This window comes from Ogataea philodendri, assembly GCF_020536065.1.
Source record: "Ogataea philodendri strain CBS6075 chromosome Unknown scaffold11, whole genome shotgun sequence".
Taxonomy (NCBI): domain Eukaryota; kingdom Fungi; phylum Ascomycota; class Pichiomycetes; order Pichiales; family Pichiaceae; genus Ogataea; species Ogataea philodendri.
In genome coordinates this window covers 331,840-349,763 of record NW_025763868.1, presented here as the reverse complement: position 1 = coordinate 349,763, position 17,924 = coordinate 331,840, and the positions used below count along the sequence as shown (strand labels likewise).

Below are 17,924 nucleotides of genomic sequence, written 5' to 3'. Positions count from 1 at the left end.
TTGAGAGATACATATCAGCTCCTCAAAGAGATTCCTTGTTCAAATGCTGCTCTTGAGAGTACGTTCAGCCTTGCCAACAACGTGATTGGATCAAGGAGGGTCAATCTCGGCGATGAAAAGCTTTCAAAACTAATGTGTATTCCCTCGTTTGTCAATTCTATCCCGGAGCTGCAAAAATTGGAACATCAATTTCGCTTTGCAATTGAAGATGAAGATGACGAGTACTCTCGTATGGAGATTGAGGATATATCAAGCGATTGAAACCGTTTACTGTTGATTATATAATATGTAATTTCGTCTAGGACTCAGACATAACATTTTAAAAACGAGGCTGTGCAAAGGCTGTGCAAAATGTTATGGAAATGTAATCCTAAGACCATCTCTGATTTTATTTTTTCCTCAAAGATTACTAATTTCTAAATTTCTGGCTGTGCAGAGAGTTACTGCTGGTTGGCAACAACGCGTACAAAAACAAAAAGATGCAAGGAAAAAAACCTCCTTGTTGAAACTTGATGGCTGAATTTGCGGCGAATTTGAGCACCGGGACGTCGCTGGAGGCGAGTCCTGCGCCGCAATCGCACACACAACCGGCGGTCGGAACAACGTACCGCCCGTTGTCGTTACAGGAGAGGAGAGCAAAATATTTCACCGATACTGAAAAGATCCCGTTTGACGTGGACGCCACGGCCACGAGGTTCAAGTACCTTTTGGGGCTGACGGGGCTGTTTGAGCACTTTCTCAAGGCCAAGGCGGCGAGCGACCCGCGATTCGGCGAGGTCTGGAACATGCTGCAGCAGGACTCCTTGATCTCCTCTGGCCAGGATCAGGATCATAGACGAAGAAAGACAGAGAAGGAGGAGGACGCGGAGTTGTTGAAAGACGAGGAAACCGTGTCGGAGGCATTCGAGTTCACAGAAAGCCCCGCGTTCATCAACGGCAAACTGCGGCCGTACCAGATTCAGGGACTCAACTGGCTGATCTCGCTGAACCAGAACAATCTGTCGGGGATTTTGGCCGACGAGATGGGACTGGGCAAAACGTTGCAGACGATCTCGTTTCTGGGTTATCTCAGATACGTTCGGGGCAAAGCAGGTCCGCATTTGGTGATTGTTCCAAAGTCTACTTTGGAGAACTGGCAGAGAGAATTTGCCAAATGGACGCCAGAAGTGGAAACTCTTGTTCTGACTGGAGATCAACAGCAGAGAAACGAAATCATCAAGGACGGATTGTACACCTGCAAATTTGACGTGGTAATCTCGTCATACGAGATCGTGATCAGAGAAAAAACAGCACTTAGAAAGTTTGCCTGGGAGTACATTGTTGTTGACGAGGCACACAGACTGAAAAACGAGGACTCGCTCTTGTCACAGATCATTCGGACGTTCCACTCGAAAAATAGAATGCTTATCACAGGTACCCCGTTGCAGAACAATTTGCACGAGCTCTGGGCGTTGTTGAATTTCCTGCTTCCAGACGTTTTTGCCGACTCTGAGACCTTTGACGAGTGGTTTTCGTCTGGTGACTCGGAAAATAAAGACGACACCATTGTTCAGCAGCTCCATAAAGTCCTTCAGCCGTTCCTTTTGAGAAGAATCAAATCGGACGTGGAAAAAAGCTTGCTCCCGAAGAAAGAGCTCAACGTGTACGTTGGAATGACAGAAATGCAAAAGAAATGGTACCAGAAGCTGCTGGAGCGAGACATCGATGCAGTGAATGGCGCCAACGGGAAACGAGAGTCCAAAACCAGACTGCTCAACATTGTGATGCAGCTGAGAAAATGCTGCAACCATCCGTATCTTTTCGAAGGAGCAGAACCTGGTCCTCCATTCACCACAGACGAGCATCTTGTTTTTAACTCGCAGAAGATGAAAGTGCTGGATCGCATGCTGAAACGGTTCAAAGAGCAAGGATCCAGAGTGCTGATTTTCTCACAAATGAGCAGAATGCTAGACATTTTAGAAGACTACTGTTCTTTCAGAGGTTTCGAGTATAGTCGAATCGACGGACAAACAGACCATGTTGATAGAATCCGTGCGATCGACGAGTACTCGGCACCAGACTCCAAAAAGTTTGTGTTTTTGCTGACCACCAGAGCAGGAGGTCTGGGAATCAACCTGACGTCGGCAGATATTGTTTTCCTATATGACTCGGACTGGAATCCACAGGCCGATTTGCAAGCCATGGACAGAGCGCATCGTATTGGACAGACAAAACAGGTGAGAGTGTTTAGGTTTGTGACCCAGCAGGCCATTGAGGAGAAGGTTTTGGAAAGAGCGTCTCAGAAACTGAGACTGGACCAGCTTGTTATTCAACAGGGCAGACAATTGAACGGTCAGCAGGAAAAGAATAGAGGAAACTCGAAGGACGAGTTGCTGAACATGATTCAATTTGGAGCTGCGGACGTGCTGGGCCAACAGATGACCAACTCGGAGGAAGAACAGAAAGAACAGCTGGACGACGACGAGATCGACCAGATCTTGATGGAGTCGGAAAAAAAGACCCAGGAATTGAACAGCAAGTATTCCAAACTGGGGCTGGACGACTTGCAAAACTTCACCTCGTCGTCCGACTCTCTTTATGAGTGGGACGGCAAGAATTTCCAGAAGAAAGAGCCAGTTGTTGCTGGCCCACTGGGCAATGCATACACATGGATCAACCCGTCCAAGCGTGAACGTAAGGAGAACTACTCGATCGACAACTATTACAGAGACGTGTTGAATCCGAACGCACGGTCTGGGTCTGCGCAGCCACAGTTTCCGGGCGTGAAGCCTTTGAAACAGGCCCCTATCTACGACCACCAGTTCCTGCCGGCGCAGCTCTGGGAGCTGTACGATCTGGAACGCAACTACTTCAAGAAACAGACCAAGCAGAAAGCCGACAGCAGCAAAGGCAACGGCACTGCCGAGCAGAGGAAACTGAACCAGCAGTTAGAGCAGCTAGAGATCGACCATTCCCGCGCGTTGACAGAGGAGGAGGAGACGTTGAAGCAGGAGCTGTTGACACAGGGGTACCACAATTGGAGTCGACGCGAGTTCTACCAGTTTATTTCGTTAAACGTCAAGTATGGCCGCACGGCGATTTCTTCCATTGCTTCCGAGTTTGAGGACAAGACGTACGACGAGGTGAAGGAGTACGCCCAGGCGTTTTGGAACAATGTTTCGAGCATCGAAGGGTATGAACGGTATGTGGGGCAGATTGAGGCTGGAGAAGAAAAGATAGAAAAGATAAAGATTCAGAAGGAAGCGCTACGGCGCAAGATTGCCGAGACCCGGTTCCCGTTGCTGGAGTTGAGTTTGAAGTATCCGCCTTCGTCATCGATGTCGTCATCGAAACGAGTGTTCAGCGACGAGGAAGACAGGTATCTACTGGTGCAGCTTTATCGCCTTGGCTTGGACTCGGAAGATGTTTACGAGCGGATCCTGGAAAACATCCGAGCCAGCCCCATGTTTGAGTTTGATTTCTTTTTCCAGAGTCGCAACTCTACAGAGATCAACCGGCGATGCGCGACGCTATTGGCCTGTGTTGTGAGAGAATACGAGAAGAGCGTTTCTCGTAAACGAAATTCGGCGAAAAAAGTGGCCAAAAACGGAAAAAAACAACGGAGAAAATGAATTCCACCGTTTTTGCATAGCCGAGCTGTCAGATGCGAGGTTTAGCCCGGCAATTTTTTTTAGGCTGGTGAAACTTCTGGAGAAATGTGGTGTGTATTGTTTACCTAACATTAGTCAAGTTCAAGCAGATTCGGGACTAAAAACGAGTTCCGCAAATACGCACTAAATTTTTTTATTAAGCATTTTACAGGTATTTAAGGGCTCTATCCCGCTGTTGTGGAATCTATCAATATCAACACATCTAATTATCATGTCTGGATTCTACGATTTCACTGTTACCAACAACAAGGGCCAACCTTTCTCTTTCAAGGAGCTTGAAGGAAAAGTGGTTCTGATTGTGAATGTTGCCTCGAAGTGCGGCTTCACTAAACAATATAAGGAGCTTGAAGAGTTGTACCAAAAGTACAAAGATGAGGGATTTGTGGTGATCGGATTCCCATGCAACCAGTTCGGAAACCAAGAGCCGGGAACGGATGAGGAGATTGTGCAATTTTGCAGTCTGAACTACGGCGTCGACTTCCCACTGATGAAGAAGATCGACGTGAACGGCCCAGAGGCCAGCCCGGTTTACGTGTGGCTCAAGAACCAAAAGTCTGGATTGCTCGGATTCAAAGGAATCAAATGGAACTTTGAGAAGTTTTTGATCGACCGTCACGGAAACGTTGTTGAAAGATACGCATCCATCAAGACCCCTCCAAAGATCGGTCCTGACGTTGAGCGGTTGCTCAAACAATAAGGCGCTCTTGTTTGTGATTCGAACCACGTGATTAACTGTATAGTGAAAAATTCATAATGATCTTCGCTTGTCTATTTATCGGAACTAGGTCTACTGAGTAAATGGCCCATCTTCTCCACCTTGGTACGTAGATATCCCTCGACCTCCTTGGACTTGATGCCGGCACCATTTTGTTGCCAGGCCAATGGGATCATCGGAACACGGCTGACCACCTTGACCATTCTGTTTTTACCCTCCACAGCGATGATTTTATCGGGGTTATTGGTCAAAAGAGTGATCTCCAACAACCCCAGGTCCAACAGAATGGCCGTGGCCAATGAGAAACTGCGCTTGTCGGCCGGATGTCTCAGCATCAAATTGGCCTGAACGGTGTCTGCTCCCAGGTCCTGCAGATTGTAAGCCTTGAGTTTTTCGCCAAGACCAATTCCTCGGCCCTCTTGTCGCAGGTACACGATGCATCCGTGTCCGTTTTCGCCCATTAGACGGCCGGCCTCGTCGAACTGCTCTCCGCAGTCGCACCGGGCGGACCAGGCGGTCTCTCCCGTGTAGCACTCGGAGTGGATTCGAACCAAAGTCGGCTCGTTCAAATTAGTTTCCGTTAGTACATTTCCTTGGTCGTCAAATCGTAGCTCCAAACCCAAATTATCATCTCTGTCTGCAAGCTTGCGGCCCGGGTACAGCTTGCCCACGTAGGCGCCTCGTGTCATGCGGTCCTGCTGAGACTCGCCCGGTCTCTTTTTGAAAAGCGACTTGGAGCGGATATCTTCTCCAAACACGATGGCCAGATGCTCCTTGTTGTCCACGTTGTTGGAATACAAGTGGAGGAAAATCTCAGGCCCTTGGGTGGTGGGGATCCGTGCTCTAGCAACGCACTGGACCACAGGAAGGGTCTCAGGAAGCTGGGTACGGCTCAGATGATGACTCTCCAGCCCGTCAGCGCTGAGCGCCTTGGAAGGAGAGATAGTGGGGGAGATAAGAGGCATTTGATCAAAGACGTCGGAAGTGTCCATATTGCAATTCATGGTCAACTTTCGTTTCCTGACTGAAATTCCAAACCGTTAGCACCAGAAGCCTAAATCCGAAATAATGAAAAGTGACATATCGGTGCAAGGAGTACTAAGTGCTTTAATAATCTACAAGCAATATTTTCTCCTATTATTATCATGCCTTTGACCGAGAGACAAAAATGGATACTGGGAGGCACACTTGCAGCCGGAGCTCTTGCAGTGTTGATCCAATCCTCGAAAAACCCTCTTGTTAAGCCAAAACCTGTTGTTTGGCAGCCACAATCGACCCCCAAAAATAGGATCTTCCTTGCTGTTAGAGACCGTTCCGAGCTGCAACCGTTGATCCCTCTTCGGCCGCCGTTATTGTTGAATTTTGTTTTCAGAGGAGACACCGCGTCAAATAAGCAGACTGGTGCTTTGCAGCGGATCGTCGGCTACGATATCGACGATGACAAGCTTGTCAATATGGTGGATATCGAGAGCGACGAGCCTGGTAACAAAGGATTGCTCTTGGACTACCAGGTCACCAAAATCCCGTCAATTGTGTGCCTGAGAAACCAGATCGCTCAGAGCACGTATGTCGACGAACAATTGCTGAATAACCCCGAATCTGACGTGGATTACGAAAAGCTCAAGAAATGGGTCGAGTCGCACGCTATCGATAAATAGGCCTATGTATCCTGCCACACCTGCACCACCCGATCGTAGAAACTGCACGTTATCATGTTGTCGCCGACCCAGTCGCCCCCGTACACCATCGACTCGTGCTCGCCCTGGAACTCGTCTTCCACACCAATCCCCTGGACCGTGCTTTTCAACATTCTGCAACCCGCATACATGGCACAGCAAAGAACCCTGTCATCTCCAGCGGGATTTGGAATCAGCCGCCATACACCGCCTCCCAAGTTCTCTGTCTGTTTGGCTCGCGGAGGCAGTCCCGAGATCAGCGCCTGCGGAGCAGAAACCCTCAAATCCAGCGACCGCACCTGGTCGTCGTAGCTTCCCGTCCACACGGTGTACGGGTGTGTACTGTTCCAAAAAGTTGAAGCTGGTAGCACCGATACGATCCCTGCGTCGTGCAGACGGTCTGTTTCCCAAATGGGCAACTCCGGCTGTCTTGCGTCATGTGCCACCAGTTTCCTGTCATCTCCCCCTGAAAACACAACGTGTTCGAGACCGGCAAACGTTCCGAACGTTGAGAACCAGCATTCGAGCTGGTGTTCGGTGTCGAAATCGGTTTTCTCGATGTCTGAGCCGTTTAGTTTGAGCACCGAGCACGTTCCTGCGGTGGTGCTCAGCGTGAGCGTGTTGGGGATGGTCAGGTGGAAGTTGATGGCCGTGATCAGCGTTGAGTTTTCGTACGCTTGGTAATTGAACGTTTCGGAAATGTCGAGCAAATCGTCGCTAATTTTCCAGATTATGAGGTTTCCCGTGGAGTGCACGCTGACCAACCGTGTGGCATCGAACGGGTCGAACTTGAGGTCCAGCACGGCCGAGGCCGTGGCAACGGAGCGGACCTTCGCAAGCGAGTCTGTGCAGGTCCAGATCTCTATGGAGCCGTAGCGCTCTTCGTCCTTGACGAGTTTGTAAGTTCCAATGTAAACCACCGTTGGATTGGCGGGATGGATCCTCAAAGCACATGGCGGCAACTCTGTGTGGTCCACCAGCCGTCGAGACACAGAAGATGGCATATTTTAAAGTTCCTAAACTGTGCTTCCCACGACCCCAAATAATATTTCCCAGGTTTCGTGTAAACAAAATCAACAAACAAATAAACAAGATGGTAAGTGTTTCCAGGGATTCCCCCGCTAACCGCCCAGTCCGATACCAAAGCATACAAAGACTCCTTCGCGCTGTTCGACAAGAAGGGAACAGGAAAGGTGAGCAGCGAGCATCTGGGCGATTTGCTCAGATCTGTTGGCCAGAATCCCACCTTGCAAGAGATTAGCGAGTTGCAAGAAACAGCTCCTAGCGAGCTGACTTTCGACAACTTCGCCAAGATCGTCAACAGAGAGGGCGGGTTCAAGAAGGCAGGCCAGCCAGAAGACTACATTAAGGCGTTCCAGATCTTTGACAAGAACCTGACCGGATTCATTGGTGTTGGAGAACTCAAGTACATTCTCACGTCTGTTGGCGAGAAATTGAACGAGAGCGAGGTGGACGAGCTTTTGAAGGGCGTCAACGTCACCGACGAGCAGACCGTCGACTATGTCGAGTTTGTCAAGAGTATTCTGGCCCAATAAGCAGAGATATACAATGTGTCGTTAATTTATACCTATGTTACAATTGTCAGGTTAGGATGGGCAAGAAACTGGCGATGATCATCATGGGGATGCCGAAAACGTCTCTTTTCAGTGTCCAGATGCTGGACACGCGGATGGTGTCGCCGGCCGGGGTCAGCAATGTGCATTCCGTCATGGTGGCTCCTCGGAAGTCGCCAAACGCGATTTTCGAAAAGAGCTGGAAATACTCCACACACGACTTGTCGTCCATGATCTCCACGGCAAACACAGACTTGTCCAGCAGCTGTTCTTTGCTCCACCCGGTCAGCACACAGAACTCGTCGCCCACGTACGCGATCTGCGACGTGCGTCGCCAAACCAGCGTCGGGGTGCCCGAGATCGAGATGTAGTTATCGTATTCCAGTAGCGTTCGCTGGAAACACTGTTCGGCGAAAATCAGGTCGTCGCCCTTCAGATGGATCATCCCGGCAATGAACGACGGTCTGTACTCGGACATCGACTTGGACATCGACACCAGATGGCTCTTGTCGAACCGTTTCCGCAGGTACAGGTTGAGGTCGTGGTACGGCTTGACGTAGTTGAACGGGGCCGCGATCTTGGAGTAGATCTCGGACGGCTCTTTGAACAGCAGGCCGCACGGCATTTTCGTGGGCAGCCGGTCGTTGCTCTGCGGCACCGCCACAGAGAAAGATATGGCCGACAGCTGGTTGCGTTCGTGGAATTGGGCCGGGTTTTGCTGGCGGAACTGCGAGATCATCTTGACGATCTGCGGGAACGTCGACTGCGCCCCAATGTAGTACTGGTTGATCAACGGGTCGCAATTTGTTTTCAGCGACTCGAGCTTATAAATAGGCATCAAGGACGGCTCTGGCGAAAACAGCTGCTGGCTTGGGGCCTGGTAAATCGGTGTCTGCTGCGCCACGCGGTCCAGCTGGTCCTCCGAGTTCGAGTTGCTCACCGCGGGGCTGAAGAACTGCGTTGACTGCTGTGTTTCCGGGCTCAGAAAGTCCTGGTTAATGATATTACCCAGTGTGGAGTACTCCATGTCCGCCGCAGACGACATGAACGGTTTGCGGGTCTCCAGAACCGTCGCGCCCATCCCGTCGCCCGGAGTTTCTCCGGTCAGATACTTCTTGGTCTTACGTGGCGCGTCCGCACAGGTATCGGCAGTGCCTTTGGCCACACACCTGGAGCACGGACGGGCGTCGTCGCAGGTCATGTGCGCGGTGCGGCAGTGGTTGCACGCACGTGACACCTTCTTCTTCACGTTGCGTCTTCGTTTAGGGGCAGGTCCGCTCATTTTGGGCACAGGCCATGACTTTGCCGGATCTCCTCTTTGTGTGAAAGGTTGGTGAATTTTGGCTATTTAGACATCCATACACAGGGTGGGGTTTGGGGTGCTCCCCCCACTATAAAAAAAAGTTATGTCTTTACAGCTCCCAGTCCGCCTCGGTGGCCAGCTCCCACTTCGAAACGTCCAGCGGACTGTCCTTGTTCTCGGCCACCTCGTTCAGCACCGCGCCCGAGGGAGTCCTCCACCTGAAAAGGTCCGTGTACTCGGTGCGGTTCTGCTCCAGCACGTCCACGATGTGTTGCCCGATCACAGGCGTGTGCTTGAACCCGTGGCCCGAGTCGCCCGTGGCCACCACAAGGTTCTTGTAGCCCGGCACGTAGTCAATAATGAAATTGTCGTCCCACGAGTCGCTGTACCAGCACACACGCGTCTTGGTGAACCTGAGGCCCTTGAGTTCCGGGAAGTTGTCCAGCAGAACAGTTTTGAACCGGTTCAGGGCAACCAGCGGGATGCCCGTTAGTTTATCGTCTGTGCTGGCCGTGGCAGGAACAGAAAGACACCGTCCGTGGCAGTTTGTGTGCCTGGTCCATTTGGTGGCACGGAACCCAAACTTGAGCAACCCGGACCCGTTGTGCGGGAACCCGTACACGCCGCCCTGGGAACTGTCCTCCATTTCCCAGCTCCACACGGGGAAGTTCTGCGAGTCAAACTTGCTCCACAGGTCTTTTCTGTCGGGCGGCAGCTGCAAAATGCCCACGGAACCAAACGTGGACTGCACCAGTCCTTCCAGCTCCGGCAGCAACGAGGTGTTCCAGCCGCCACAGGCAAGCAGAACCCGGTCTCCCAGATACTGTTGCCCGTCTGCTGTGACAACGCCCAGCACCGTTTGCGGGTCCGCCGTGTCTGTAGCAAACCGCACAAACTCGCCAGCTTGCCCGGTTGCAAACTGTATGTTTTTCATGGCTGTGCACTTGGTGTAGAGGAAGTAAATGGCCCTTGACGCGTGGGTGAAACCGCCTGTTGTCTCCAAGACGCCCACGTACGGCAGCGCGCGGGCCTTTCTGTTTGCCGGGTCCATCATCTTTTCCCAGCGCGTCCCGCGGATCCTGTCCATATCTGCCTGGTCTGTGGTGAGCACCTGCACGTCGCGGCGGCCGTTTTTCGCCATGGTGTTGATAGTATCCTTCTCGTAGTCCGAGATGGATTCCTTGAACATGCGCAGGAACCCGCAATTGTCCAGCAGGATGTCTTTTTCGCCAAAACCAGCGTCTTTGTACAAACCTTGCTCAATCTCGCTGTTCCATTGCAACCACACGTCCTGGGCCTGGTACGCGAGCTTCTCGTACAACGCGTCGTCGCCGTAGGACGCGCGGAAGATCTTGTTGATGTCGCACGAGGCGCCGTCCGCGCCTTTCAGCGAGTCATATCGAATAGCTGCGAGGTCGAGTCTGTCAAGAACAAGCACCTGGTTTTCGGGGTTCTGTGCGAGATGGTAGGCCGTGGACAGGCCAAACACGCCGGAACCGACTATAATTACCTTCATGGGCCGATATTTAGTAGCAGGGGTAATTCTGCGAGGGTGAAAAAAGCGAGCTGTTGATTAGCTGATAAGACAGGACAATAGGGTTGCCCGAAGGAACCACGCAGAACGGGAATTCGTCAAATGAAGCTGGTTGTTCCCTACGAAGTGGTGAATTGTTCCCCGATGGTCTGTTTGAGTCGCCATTTTTCCCAGTTGCTCCCGCTCACCTCCCACTCACCCCAGCTACCGCTAAGACTGAGTAATAATTTTTCGTGGTAAAAATTTTAACCAATGTCCCTTGAAGCCAAACTTGCCCGCCTTAACGTGGCAGAAACTCTCTCGACCGAGGAACTCGCCCTCGCCGACCAATGGACCACGCTGAGTGGCCGCATCGAGCAGCATCTCGACGAGCTCAACGACTCGCTCAGATCGAAAACCTACATTGTTGGAGTGAAGCCCTCCAAAGCAGACTCTGCCGTTTTCGACAAGGTGTTCCCGCTGGCCTCGAAATGGACGTCTGTGGACGACGTGGCCAAGTACAGACACATTCTGAGATGGGTGGATCTGGTCCAGAACAAGGTCGGGCTCGACAACAAGCTCAAGATCGACTTGTCGATGGAACTTCCACGGGAAATTAAGGAGAAGAAGAAGAAGGACACCAAGGAAGCAAAGGACACCAAGGAGACCAAGCCAGCAGAACAGCCAAAGACCAAGGGCAAGGCCCCATTGGACCCAGAAGCCCTGGCCGCTGCCAAGGCCGCTAAGGAGGCCAAGAAGGCAGCAAAGGCCAAGGCCAACGCACAAGCCAACGCTGCCAAGCCTGCTGCCGCTGGCCCAACCCCGGCAATGGTGGACATCCGTGTTGGATTCATCGAGAAGGCCATCAAACACCCGGACGCGGACTCGTTGTACGTGTCGACGATCCAGATGGGCGACGAGGAAGGTCCTAGAACCATCTGTTCCGGTTTGGTGAACTACTACACTTTGGAAGAGATGCAACAAAGATACGTGGTTGTGATTGCCAACCTCAAGCCTGTCTCCATGAGAGGAATCAAGTCTGCCGGTATGGTGTTCTGTGCTTCTGAGGGCGAGACGGTGGAGTTTGTGATTCCTCCAGAAGGGTCCAAGCCGGGCGACAAGTTGTTTTTCGAAGGGTTTGACGGGGTGCCTGAGAAACAGCTCAATCCAAAGAAGAAGATCTTTGAGCAACTACAGCCAAACTTCTCCACCAGCGACAATCTCGACGTTGTTTTCAAGCAGGAAGGGAAGCCCGACGCCAGACTCGTCAACAAGGCCGGTTTGCCATGTAAATCCAAGACGCTTGTTGGTGCTGCCGTGAAATGAATAATTTTCTAGTAATAAATGCACAAAAAAATAATTAAATTAAATGAAGTTGGTTCATTCTTCCTTTGAGAAGGATAAAAGCGGGTCTGTTTCGCTTGTTGCGCAGGACAAGGAGGATCTTTGGACTTTGTACAATCTGATTGGGAAGGACGATGAGGTTCGACTGAAAACCATCCGCAACGTGAAGAAAAGTCCGTCTGACAAGCCTACAAGAAAGCTGCTCTCGTTGTCGTTGAGTGTGGAGAACGTGGATTTCACGCCGAGCGACGAGGTGATGCGGATCAAGGGTCGAACCACAGTCCAACACGACGACGTTCCGCTCGGCTCGTACCACACCGCAGAGCTCGAGTTCAACCAGAAGTTCACTCTGTACAAGAACGACTGGGACGAGATCAGTCTGGACCTTGTGAACAAGTCGTGTTCGATCGAGGCCAAGGCCGAGGTGGGGGCCGTCGTGTTGCAGGAGGGAGTTGCGCATCTGTGTTTGATCACGGAAAACATGACTATTCTGAGGTCCAAGATCGAGAAGTCGATCCCCAAGAAACGGCGCGGCGATTCCAGCGCCCACGACAAACAGCTCGACAAGTTCATGGAGGCCGCCGCCGAGTCGTTGATTAGAAACTTCAACATCGAGAAATTGCAAGTCATCGTGCTGGTTTCACCCGGATTCAGTGCCAGACAACTCTACGACAAACTTTTCAGCATAGCAACCACCACACAGAACAAGCCGCTGGTCCAGGCCAAGTCCAAGTTTGTGGTGGCCCATTCGTCCACGGGGTATCTGCAAGGTCTGGAAGAGGCATTGAAGTCGCCAGAGTTGCAGAAACAGCTGTCGGATACCAAATTTCAGCGCAACGTGATGTTATTTGACGAGTTTTCGAAGCTTCTAAACGACGACGACGGCAAGGCATGGTACGGCGAGGCAGAAGTGACCAAGGCGGTCGAGCTCCAGGGCGCCGTTCGCACGCTGATGGTGACAGACTCGCTGTTCAAGAGCGACGACCTCGCACAGCGCAAAAAGTACGTGAGTCTCACAGAGCAGGTCAAGGAGAACGGCGGCGAGGTGGTTGTGTTTTCGAGTTTGCACGATAGCGGCGAGCAACTGAACCAGTTGACGGGTGTTGCTGTGATTCTCAACTACCCTGTGCCGAACCTGGACGACGACGAGGACGACGAATAAATATTTAAACGGCTCATGTTAATGCAGTCTGGTCGGAGATCATGATGAGTTTTTTTGTAGCTGTAAAGATATCCTGGGCCAATCCGATGATGAGGCCACATTTGGCGCCCATAAGAGTCCATTGACGAGCCAATGGTGTTCTTGTGAGTCTGGCGCTAAACAGTCCTGTCACAGCGCCCGAAACCGTACTGTTCAGGAAGTCTTTCTTTCTCCGCAGCCGGTCAAATAAATCTTCGAGCCCAAAAAACGCCGACGACACCAACCCAAACCGCACCGCCGACCTGACACCTTCCCAAACGGCACTTTTCACCGCATGGGACGTCCTGTACCTGCCGAACGCCGTTTTTTCCTCCTGATCCCGCGGCAATCTGTGCGAGTTCATTGCTATAAAGTTCATGCCCGCATGTCTGTACCCGGCCACCAGACCGGGAACCGCGCCCAATAGCGTGGCGTAGCCGGCTAACAGAGGCAGTCTTGTCTCGGACGGGATCCCCAGTCGGTCCCGATCCACCTTGTCCAGCTGCTGGAGCCCAGGAATGTGGTCCACCGTGAGTGGCATATTAATTAACGTTACAATTTTTCTGGTGCACTGATGTTCTCGATAAGATAAGTTTGGCTTGTTTAAATAGTTCCCTCTTTAAATATGAATGGAGATTCCGTCTCTTCGGCCACTCCGCTGGTCTCTGGTGTTTCCAAGCCGTTCAGTGATATCTACACCGTTCCATTGGTGAGTTCTGTGGCGCTTGTGTGTCTCACGTCCATCCAGTACGGGTTCCACATGTCTGAGCTGAATGCCCCCGAGGAACTGATCAAAGGGGCATTAGATCTGGATAGTTCGCAAATCGGTCTTGTTACGTCCATCTTCTCTATTGGTGGACTAGTCTCGTCTACTTTTGCCGGCCAATTGAGTTCGCGGATCGGGTTGCGGTTCAGTTTCGTCATTACAGCATTGCATTACACCCTGGGCTCCTACGTGGAGTACTCAGCTCAAACGTACTTGTGGATGCTATTAGGTCGGTTTGTGAGTGGATTAGGTGCCGGTTTTGCGCTTGTTTTAGTGCCATTGTACATCAACGAGGTGTCCCCTGTGTCGCTAAGAGGCGTGCTTGGGTCCATGAACCAGGTCAGCATCAACGTGGGGATCCTTCTTGCACAGCTGCTGGCAATCAATTGGTCCACAGAAACACATTGGCGGTCGATTCTCGGCTCGGGCGCGTTCATCGCATTCGTTTCGCTGCTGTCGTCTGTGTTTCTATTGGAAGAATCGCCGAAATGGCTGATTCTCACCGCCGGCGACGAGTCCAAAGGTCTCCAGATCCTCAACCGGCTGCGAAACCACAACACCATTCAGTGCACACAGGAAGTCCAGATCTGGAAGGAGGAGAAACGCAAACACGCCTCATTGATCGAGTCCAACCCGTCATTGCAGAACCTCTCGTTCTACACTTACCTGAGCAATAGAAACTACTCCAACTCGCGTATAGTGGCCACCTTCGCGATGGTTGGCCAGCAGTTTGCCGGAATCAATTCGATCGTGTTCTACGGAGTGAAAATCCTCACAGGACTGTTCCCTGCACACGCTATCCTGGTCAACTGTCTCATCAGCACCGGAAACATGGTCATTACGTTCATCGCGTCGCTGTTCCTCGACAGACTCGGCCGCAAACCAATGCTGTTGGGCTCCGTCGCGGTGATGGGCCTTGCTTCCATCGCGCTCAGTGTTGGAATCATCTTCCAGAACTCTGCCCTAACGTTGCTCAGTGTTCTCACCTACGTTGGCTCGTTCGCCATAGGATGCGGGCCGATCCCGTTTCTGCTGATCAGCGAGGTGTCGCAGCTGGAAATCAAGGATCTCGCACAGAGCTGGGCAACAGACTGCAACTGGGTCAGCTGTTTCCTGGTCGGGTTCCTGTTCCCTGTGCTGAACAGCTGGATCGGGGGCTACACGTTCCTCCTGTTTGCCGCGGTGTGTGCAGCCTTCTACGTGTTCATCGCGACGTTTGTGCCGGAGACCAAGGGCAAGAGCACGTACGCCGAGGTCTGGGAGACGCGTGGTGATTAGCTAATTCATTTTCCCACGTGACTTTCTTTCTGGGCTGACAGGGTTAGCACCAGGACGAAAATATTTTAGTGACCCGATTTTTTGTGGGGGCTGGAAAATGGCAGAGTAAAATTACAGTGAAAATTGGAAAATCAAATAATTTCTTTCACCAAACATGCCTACCAGATTAACAAAGACTAGAAAGCACAGAGGTAACGTGTCGGCCGGTAAGGGTCGTGTTGGAAAGCACAGAAAGCATCCCGGTGGTAGAGGTATGGCCGGTGGTCAGCACCACCACAGAACCAACTTGGACAAATACCACCCAGGTTACTTTGGTAAAGTTGGTATGAGATATTTCCACAAGCAACAAGCCCACTTCTGGAGCCCAGTCATCAACCTTGACAAGCTGTGGTCTCTGGTTGAGGAGAAGGACAAGAAGATCGCTTCTAGCACCAAAGATTCCGCTGTTGTCATCGACACCTTGGCCTCTGGATACGGAAAGGTTTTGGGTAAGGGAAGATTGCCAGAAGTTCCAGTCATTGTGAAGGCTAGATACGTTTCGAAGTTGGCCGAGGAGAAGATCCGTGCTGCTGGAGGTGTTGTTGAGCTTATTGCTTAAGTATGCGAATAATAAATGAGCATGACCAGATGTATCAGATAGACGCTGACTGTAGACAGTAGAAGAAGAGTACGGACGGTTTGTGGTGGTTATCCATGGCTGTTCACCCTGGACCAGTAATACGAGTCCATGTTCAGTCTGCTCGGACACGGCTTTGCTGGTGTAAAGTTTTTCTGAGTCTAAAAATGTTTGTTTATTTACTGTCCTCCCGCTTGGCTTGACTCTGCGTAGCACCCAACATGACCACCTCTCCCTGGGATCCGCGCGAGGCTCTGCCGCAGGATATCCGCCGGCTGCTGACGCCGCCAACTTCGGGCAAAAATTACAACTACATCAACGCATTCTACCAGATCGTTTCTCTGCTTAAAAGCCAGAAGCGAACGGGATGGGTTGATCACCAGGTGCCGAATCCGGAAAGCATTGCCGATCACATGTATCGGATGTCGATCATCGCCATGTCGCTCAGCAAGGACGCCTTTTCGCAGACCCCGGACCTGGCCAAGTGTGCAAAGATCGCTCTTGTCCACGACATTGCAGAGAGTCTTGTTGGCGATATAGTGCCGCACGACGCCAACGTCGACAAGACAGAGAAGAACAGACGCGAGTATAGCACCATCGTGTATCTAAGCGAGGTGATCCAGCCGTACAACAAGGCGTTCTCGGAGGAGATCGTGGAGTTGTGGCTGGACTATGAGAACCAGCGAAACTTCGAGGCCACCATCGTGAAGGACATCGACAAGTACGAGATGCTGATCCAGGCGTTCGAGTACGAGAAAAGCACCCATAAGCCGTTGGATGAGTTTTTCAGATCCCGCGCGCTGATCAAACACCCGGAGATCCAGAGCCTGGCAGACAGTCTTTTGGAGGAGCGAGACACGTTTTGGAACTCGTTGAAATAACACTCAGTTGTATCTATTCAGCATGCTCCAGGAGTTGTCGAAGCCAAACACCATTGGGGCGAGCGTGTGTCGCAAGATAAGCATCAGGAACCCGACTCCAAACTGTGCCACCAACAGCAGCGTGCATAGCTTGTCTTCTCTGATTGGCCCTGTCCAGACAAGAAACAGGTTGATGATCGTGAGATTTGTCGTTTTCTTGATGACCCATTGTCCTTCGTGGTACTCTTTCACGACTCCCAGGAGCTTTAATTTTTCCAGAAATAGAATAATTGGAACCAATTTGCGATTCAGCGGCGGGTTTTGCCGTGCTTGTTCGCTTGTAGCGTCCACTGCACCGTACTCGGTGTACGAGTTGTATAGAAGGCCGTCCTTCTCGTTGAACTTTGGCAGTCTGTGACGGGGGCACGGGATCAGGCCAAATAGCTGTGGACCCGAGTAGATAAAGTTGACGATCTGGGGCAGGAAAAACAGCATCAGAGTCTTTGCAAAATGACCGGAAATCCCCACCACGGCAAACACCATTCCTCCAAAGTAGCACCAAGTGTCTCCGACAAACACCTTAGCCGGATACCAGTTGTACTTGAGCAGGCCGAGGGTGATTCCCATGAACGGAATCAGGAAACACATGCTGAACAGGTGGATAGAGTAGCTTGGCGACGCGACTGTGCCGATTAGGAGGTACCAGACGTCGTTGAGCAGCAGAAGCACGGCAATAACGACGGTCTGGCCGACCTCGAGTCCGTTGACTCCAGCGAGGATGTTGACGGAGTTGGGACAGAAGATGCTGACCGACGCCATGTACAGGTAGTACACGAAGCCAAGGTCGACCGAGTTGGACGTGAGTCGAAGCCAGTTTCTGAGCACGTTGGGGATCAAAATGGAGGTGATTCCGAAATCGACGTAGTAGACAATCAGCAGCGGGATCGACGCAATTGCAGGCAGAAAGAACTTGTGGCGCCATCTGATGTCAAACAGGTCGTCCATGAGTCCGAGCAGGATCATCGACTGCAAACAAAGCAGACAACTGAGATAGGGTGACAGCATGGTCTTGGGGAACATCTGTGCACCGGAGGTCTGGGTAGAGCCGAATATGAACAAGAATGGGATGAACAGGATCATGAGAAACAGGTATGTGATTGCCGGTATCACGCCGATGGTTTCGGGGATGAGTGGTTTGCCCGGTTTGGACAGATCTCGACCTCCCAGGCCACGTTTTATGAAGGCATTTCCCACACGGGGGATCACTGCCGTGGTGATCTGGTAGCCGATCAACGCAAACCCGACCGCCGCCTGGACGGGCTGGAACCGGTCGCTGGGCACAAACACTAGCGAAAGGCCCAAAACTATGAAGGCTAAAGGCGACATTGGGGGAAACTGTAAAGATCTATAAATTAAGACTATTTTCGACGATCGACCCGGGAAAATATT

General features: G+C 51.6%; 21 protein-coding genes across 21 annotated transcripts; 10 read left to right on the top strand and 11 right to left on the bottom strand.

The window, feature by feature from the left end:
* Nucleotides 1–512: 512 nt before the first annotated feature.
* On the top strand, nucleotides 513–3,611 carry OGAPHI_001637 (uncharacterized protein; the record flags this gene model as incomplete). Its single annotated transcript, XM_046202420.1, has 1 exon — nucleotides 513–3,611. One exon carries the CDS (start codon nucleotides 513–515, stop codon nucleotides 3,609–3,611), a length of 3,099 nt encoding a protein of 1,032 aa, XP_046063779.1.
* OGAPHI_001638 (uncharacterized protein) lies at nucleotides 1,365–1,790 on the bottom strand (the record flags this gene model as incomplete). Its single annotated transcript, XM_046202422.1, has 1 exon — nucleotides 1,365–1,790. One exon carries the CDS (start codon nucleotides 1,788–1,790, stop codon nucleotides 1,365–1,367), a length of 426 nt encoding a protein of 141 aa, XP_046063780.1.
* A 250-nt stretch (nucleotides 3,612–3,861) lies between the features above and the next one.
* On the top strand, nucleotides 3,862–4,347 carry OGAPHI_001636 (uncharacterized protein; the record flags this gene model as incomplete). The annotated part of the gene is made up of 1 exon (XM_046202419.1): nucleotides 3,862–4,347. The coding sequence occupies one exon, from the start codon at nucleotides 3,862–3,864 to the stop codon at nucleotides 4,345–4,347; it is 486 nt and encodes a 161-aa protein (XP_046063778.1).
* A 71-nt stretch (nucleotides 4,348–4,418) lies between these two features.
* On the bottom strand, nucleotides 4,419–5,369 carry OGAPHI_001635 (uncharacterized protein; the record flags this gene model as incomplete). Its single annotated transcript, XM_046202418.1, has 1 exon — nucleotides 4,419–5,369. One exon carries the CDS (start codon nucleotides 5,367–5,369, stop codon nucleotides 4,419–4,421), a length of 951 nt encoding a protein of 316 aa, XP_046063777.1.
* A 141-nt stretch (nucleotides 5,370–5,510) lies between these two features.
* OGAPHI_001634 (uncharacterized protein) lies at nucleotides 5,511–6,023 on the top strand (the record flags this gene model as incomplete). The annotated part of the gene is made up of 1 exon (XM_046202417.1): nucleotides 5,511–6,023. One exon carries the CDS (start codon nucleotides 5,511–5,513, stop codon nucleotides 6,021–6,023), a length of 513 nt encoding a protein of 170 aa, XP_046063776.1.
* A 2-nt stretch (nucleotides 6,024–6,025) lies between these two features.
* Nucleotides 6,026–7,045, bottom strand: OGAPHI_001633 (uncharacterized protein; the record flags this gene model as incomplete). The annotated part of the gene is made up of 1 exon (XM_046202416.1): nucleotides 6,026–7,045. One exon carries the CDS (start codon nucleotides 7,043–7,045, stop codon nucleotides 6,026–6,028), a length of 1,020 nt encoding a protein of 339 aa, XP_046063775.1.
* Nucleotides 6,741–7,597, top strand: OGAPHI_001632 (uncharacterized protein; the record flags this gene model as incomplete). Its single annotated transcript, XM_046202415.1, has 2 exons — nucleotides 6,741–6,913; nucleotides 7,267–7,597. The coding sequence occupies 2 exons, from the start codon at nucleotides 6,741–6,743 to the stop codon at nucleotides 7,595–7,597; spliced, it is 504 nt and encodes a 167-aa protein (XP_046063774.1).
* A 46-nt stretch (nucleotides 7,598–7,643) lies between these two features.
* Nucleotides 7,644–8,816, bottom strand: OGAPHI_001631 (uncharacterized protein; the record flags this gene model as incomplete). The annotated part of the gene is made up of 1 exon (XM_046202414.1): nucleotides 7,644–8,816. One exon carries the CDS (start codon nucleotides 8,814–8,816, stop codon nucleotides 7,644–7,646), a length of 1,173 nt encoding a protein of 390 aa, XP_046063773.1.
* A 211-nt stretch (nucleotides 8,817–9,027) lies between these two features.
* On the bottom strand, nucleotides 9,028–10,434 carry OGAPHI_001630 (uncharacterized protein; the record flags this gene model as incomplete). Its single annotated transcript, XM_046202413.1, has 1 exon — nucleotides 9,028–10,434. One exon carries the CDS (start codon nucleotides 10,432–10,434, stop codon nucleotides 9,028–9,030), a length of 1,407 nt encoding a protein of 468 aa, XP_046063772.1.
* Nucleotides 10,435–10,704: 270 nt separating this feature from the next.
* Nucleotides 10,705–11,757, top strand: OGAPHI_001628 (uncharacterized protein; the record flags this gene model as incomplete). The annotated part of the gene is made up of 1 exon (XM_046202411.1): nucleotides 10,705–11,757. One exon carries the CDS (start codon nucleotides 10,705–10,707, stop codon nucleotides 11,755–11,757), a length of 1,053 nt encoding a protein of 350 aa, XP_046063770.1.
* OGAPHI_001629 (uncharacterized protein) lies at nucleotides 10,851–11,369 on the bottom strand (the record flags this gene model as incomplete). Its single annotated transcript, XM_046202412.1, has 1 exon — nucleotides 10,851–11,369. The coding sequence occupies one exon, from the start codon at nucleotides 11,367–11,369 to the stop codon at nucleotides 10,851–10,853; it is 519 nt and encodes a 172-aa protein (XP_046063771.1).
* Nucleotides 11,758–11,800: 43 nt separating the features above from the next.
* OGAPHI_001626 (uncharacterized protein) lies at nucleotides 11,801–12,937 on the top strand (the record flags this gene model as incomplete). The annotated part of the gene is made up of 1 exon (XM_046202408.1): nucleotides 11,801–12,937. The coding sequence occupies one exon, from the start codon at nucleotides 11,801–11,803 to the stop codon at nucleotides 12,935–12,937; it is 1,137 nt and encodes a 378-aa protein (XP_046063768.1).
* OGAPHI_001627 (uncharacterized protein) lies at nucleotides 11,812–12,258 on the bottom strand (the record flags this gene model as incomplete). The annotated part of the gene is made up of 1 exon (XM_046202409.1): nucleotides 11,812–12,258. One exon carries the CDS (start codon nucleotides 12,256–12,258, stop codon nucleotides 11,812–11,814), a length of 447 nt encoding a protein of 148 aa, XP_046063769.1.
* Nucleotides 12,938–12,950: 13 nt separating the features above from the next.
* OGAPHI_001625 (uncharacterized protein) lies at nucleotides 12,951–13,496 on the bottom strand (the record flags this gene model as incomplete). Its single annotated transcript, XM_046202407.1, has 1 exon — nucleotides 12,951–13,496. The coding sequence occupies one exon, from the start codon at nucleotides 13,494–13,496 to the stop codon at nucleotides 12,951–12,953; it is 546 nt and encodes a 181-aa protein (XP_046063767.1).
* Nucleotides 13,497–13,580: 84 nt separating this feature from the next.
* On the top strand, nucleotides 13,581–14,999 carry OGAPHI_001623 (uncharacterized protein; the record flags this gene model as incomplete). Its single annotated transcript, XM_046202405.1, has 1 exon — nucleotides 13,581–14,999. One exon carries the CDS (start codon nucleotides 13,581–13,583, stop codon nucleotides 14,997–14,999), a length of 1,419 nt encoding a protein of 472 aa, XP_046063765.1.
* OGAPHI_001624 (uncharacterized protein) lies at nucleotides 13,925–14,284 on the bottom strand (the record flags this gene model as incomplete). Its single annotated transcript, XM_046202406.1, has 1 exon — nucleotides 13,925–14,284. The coding sequence occupies one exon, from the start codon at nucleotides 14,282–14,284 to the stop codon at nucleotides 13,925–13,927; it is 360 nt and encodes a 119-aa protein (XP_046063766.1).
* On the bottom strand, nucleotides 14,358–15,728 carry OGAPHI_001621 (uncharacterized protein; the record flags this gene model as incomplete). The annotated part of the gene is made up of 3 exons (XM_046202403.1): nucleotides 14,358–14,684; nucleotides 15,196–15,646; nucleotides 15,721–15,728. The coding sequence occupies 3 exons, from the start codon at nucleotides 15,726–15,728 to the stop codon at nucleotides 14,358–14,360; spliced, it is 786 nt and encodes a 261-aa protein (XP_046063763.1).
* On the top strand, nucleotides 15,154–15,597 carry OGAPHI_001622 (uncharacterized protein; the record flags this gene model as incomplete). The annotated part of the gene is made up of 1 exon (XM_046202404.1): nucleotides 15,154–15,597. One exon carries the CDS (start codon nucleotides 15,154–15,156, stop codon nucleotides 15,595–15,597), a length of 444 nt encoding a protein of 147 aa, XP_046063764.1.
* Nucleotides 15,729–15,836: 108 nt separating the features above from the next.
* On the top strand, nucleotides 15,837–16,496 carry OGAPHI_001620 (uncharacterized protein; the record flags this gene model as incomplete). The annotated part of the gene is made up of 1 exon (XM_046202402.1): nucleotides 15,837–16,496. One exon carries the CDS (start codon nucleotides 15,837–15,839, stop codon nucleotides 16,494–16,496), a length of 660 nt encoding a protein of 219 aa, XP_046063762.1.
* Nucleotides 16,497–16,499: 3 nt separating this feature from the next.
* Nucleotides 16,500–17,861, bottom strand: OGAPHI_001618 (uncharacterized protein; the record flags this gene model as incomplete). The annotated part of the gene is made up of 1 exon (XM_046202400.1): nucleotides 16,500–17,861. The coding sequence occupies one exon, from the start codon at nucleotides 17,859–17,861 to the stop codon at nucleotides 16,500–16,502; it is 1,362 nt and encodes a 453-aa protein (XP_046063760.1).
* OGAPHI_001619 (uncharacterized protein) lies at nucleotides 16,986–17,534 on the top strand (the record flags this gene model as incomplete). Its single annotated transcript, XM_046202401.1, has 2 exons — nucleotides 16,986–17,027; nucleotides 17,172–17,534. The coding sequence occupies 2 exons, from the start codon at nucleotides 16,986–16,988 to the stop codon at nucleotides 17,532–17,534; spliced, it is 405 nt and encodes a 134-aa protein (XP_046063761.1).
* Nucleotides 17,862–17,924: the final 63 nt, after the last annotated feature.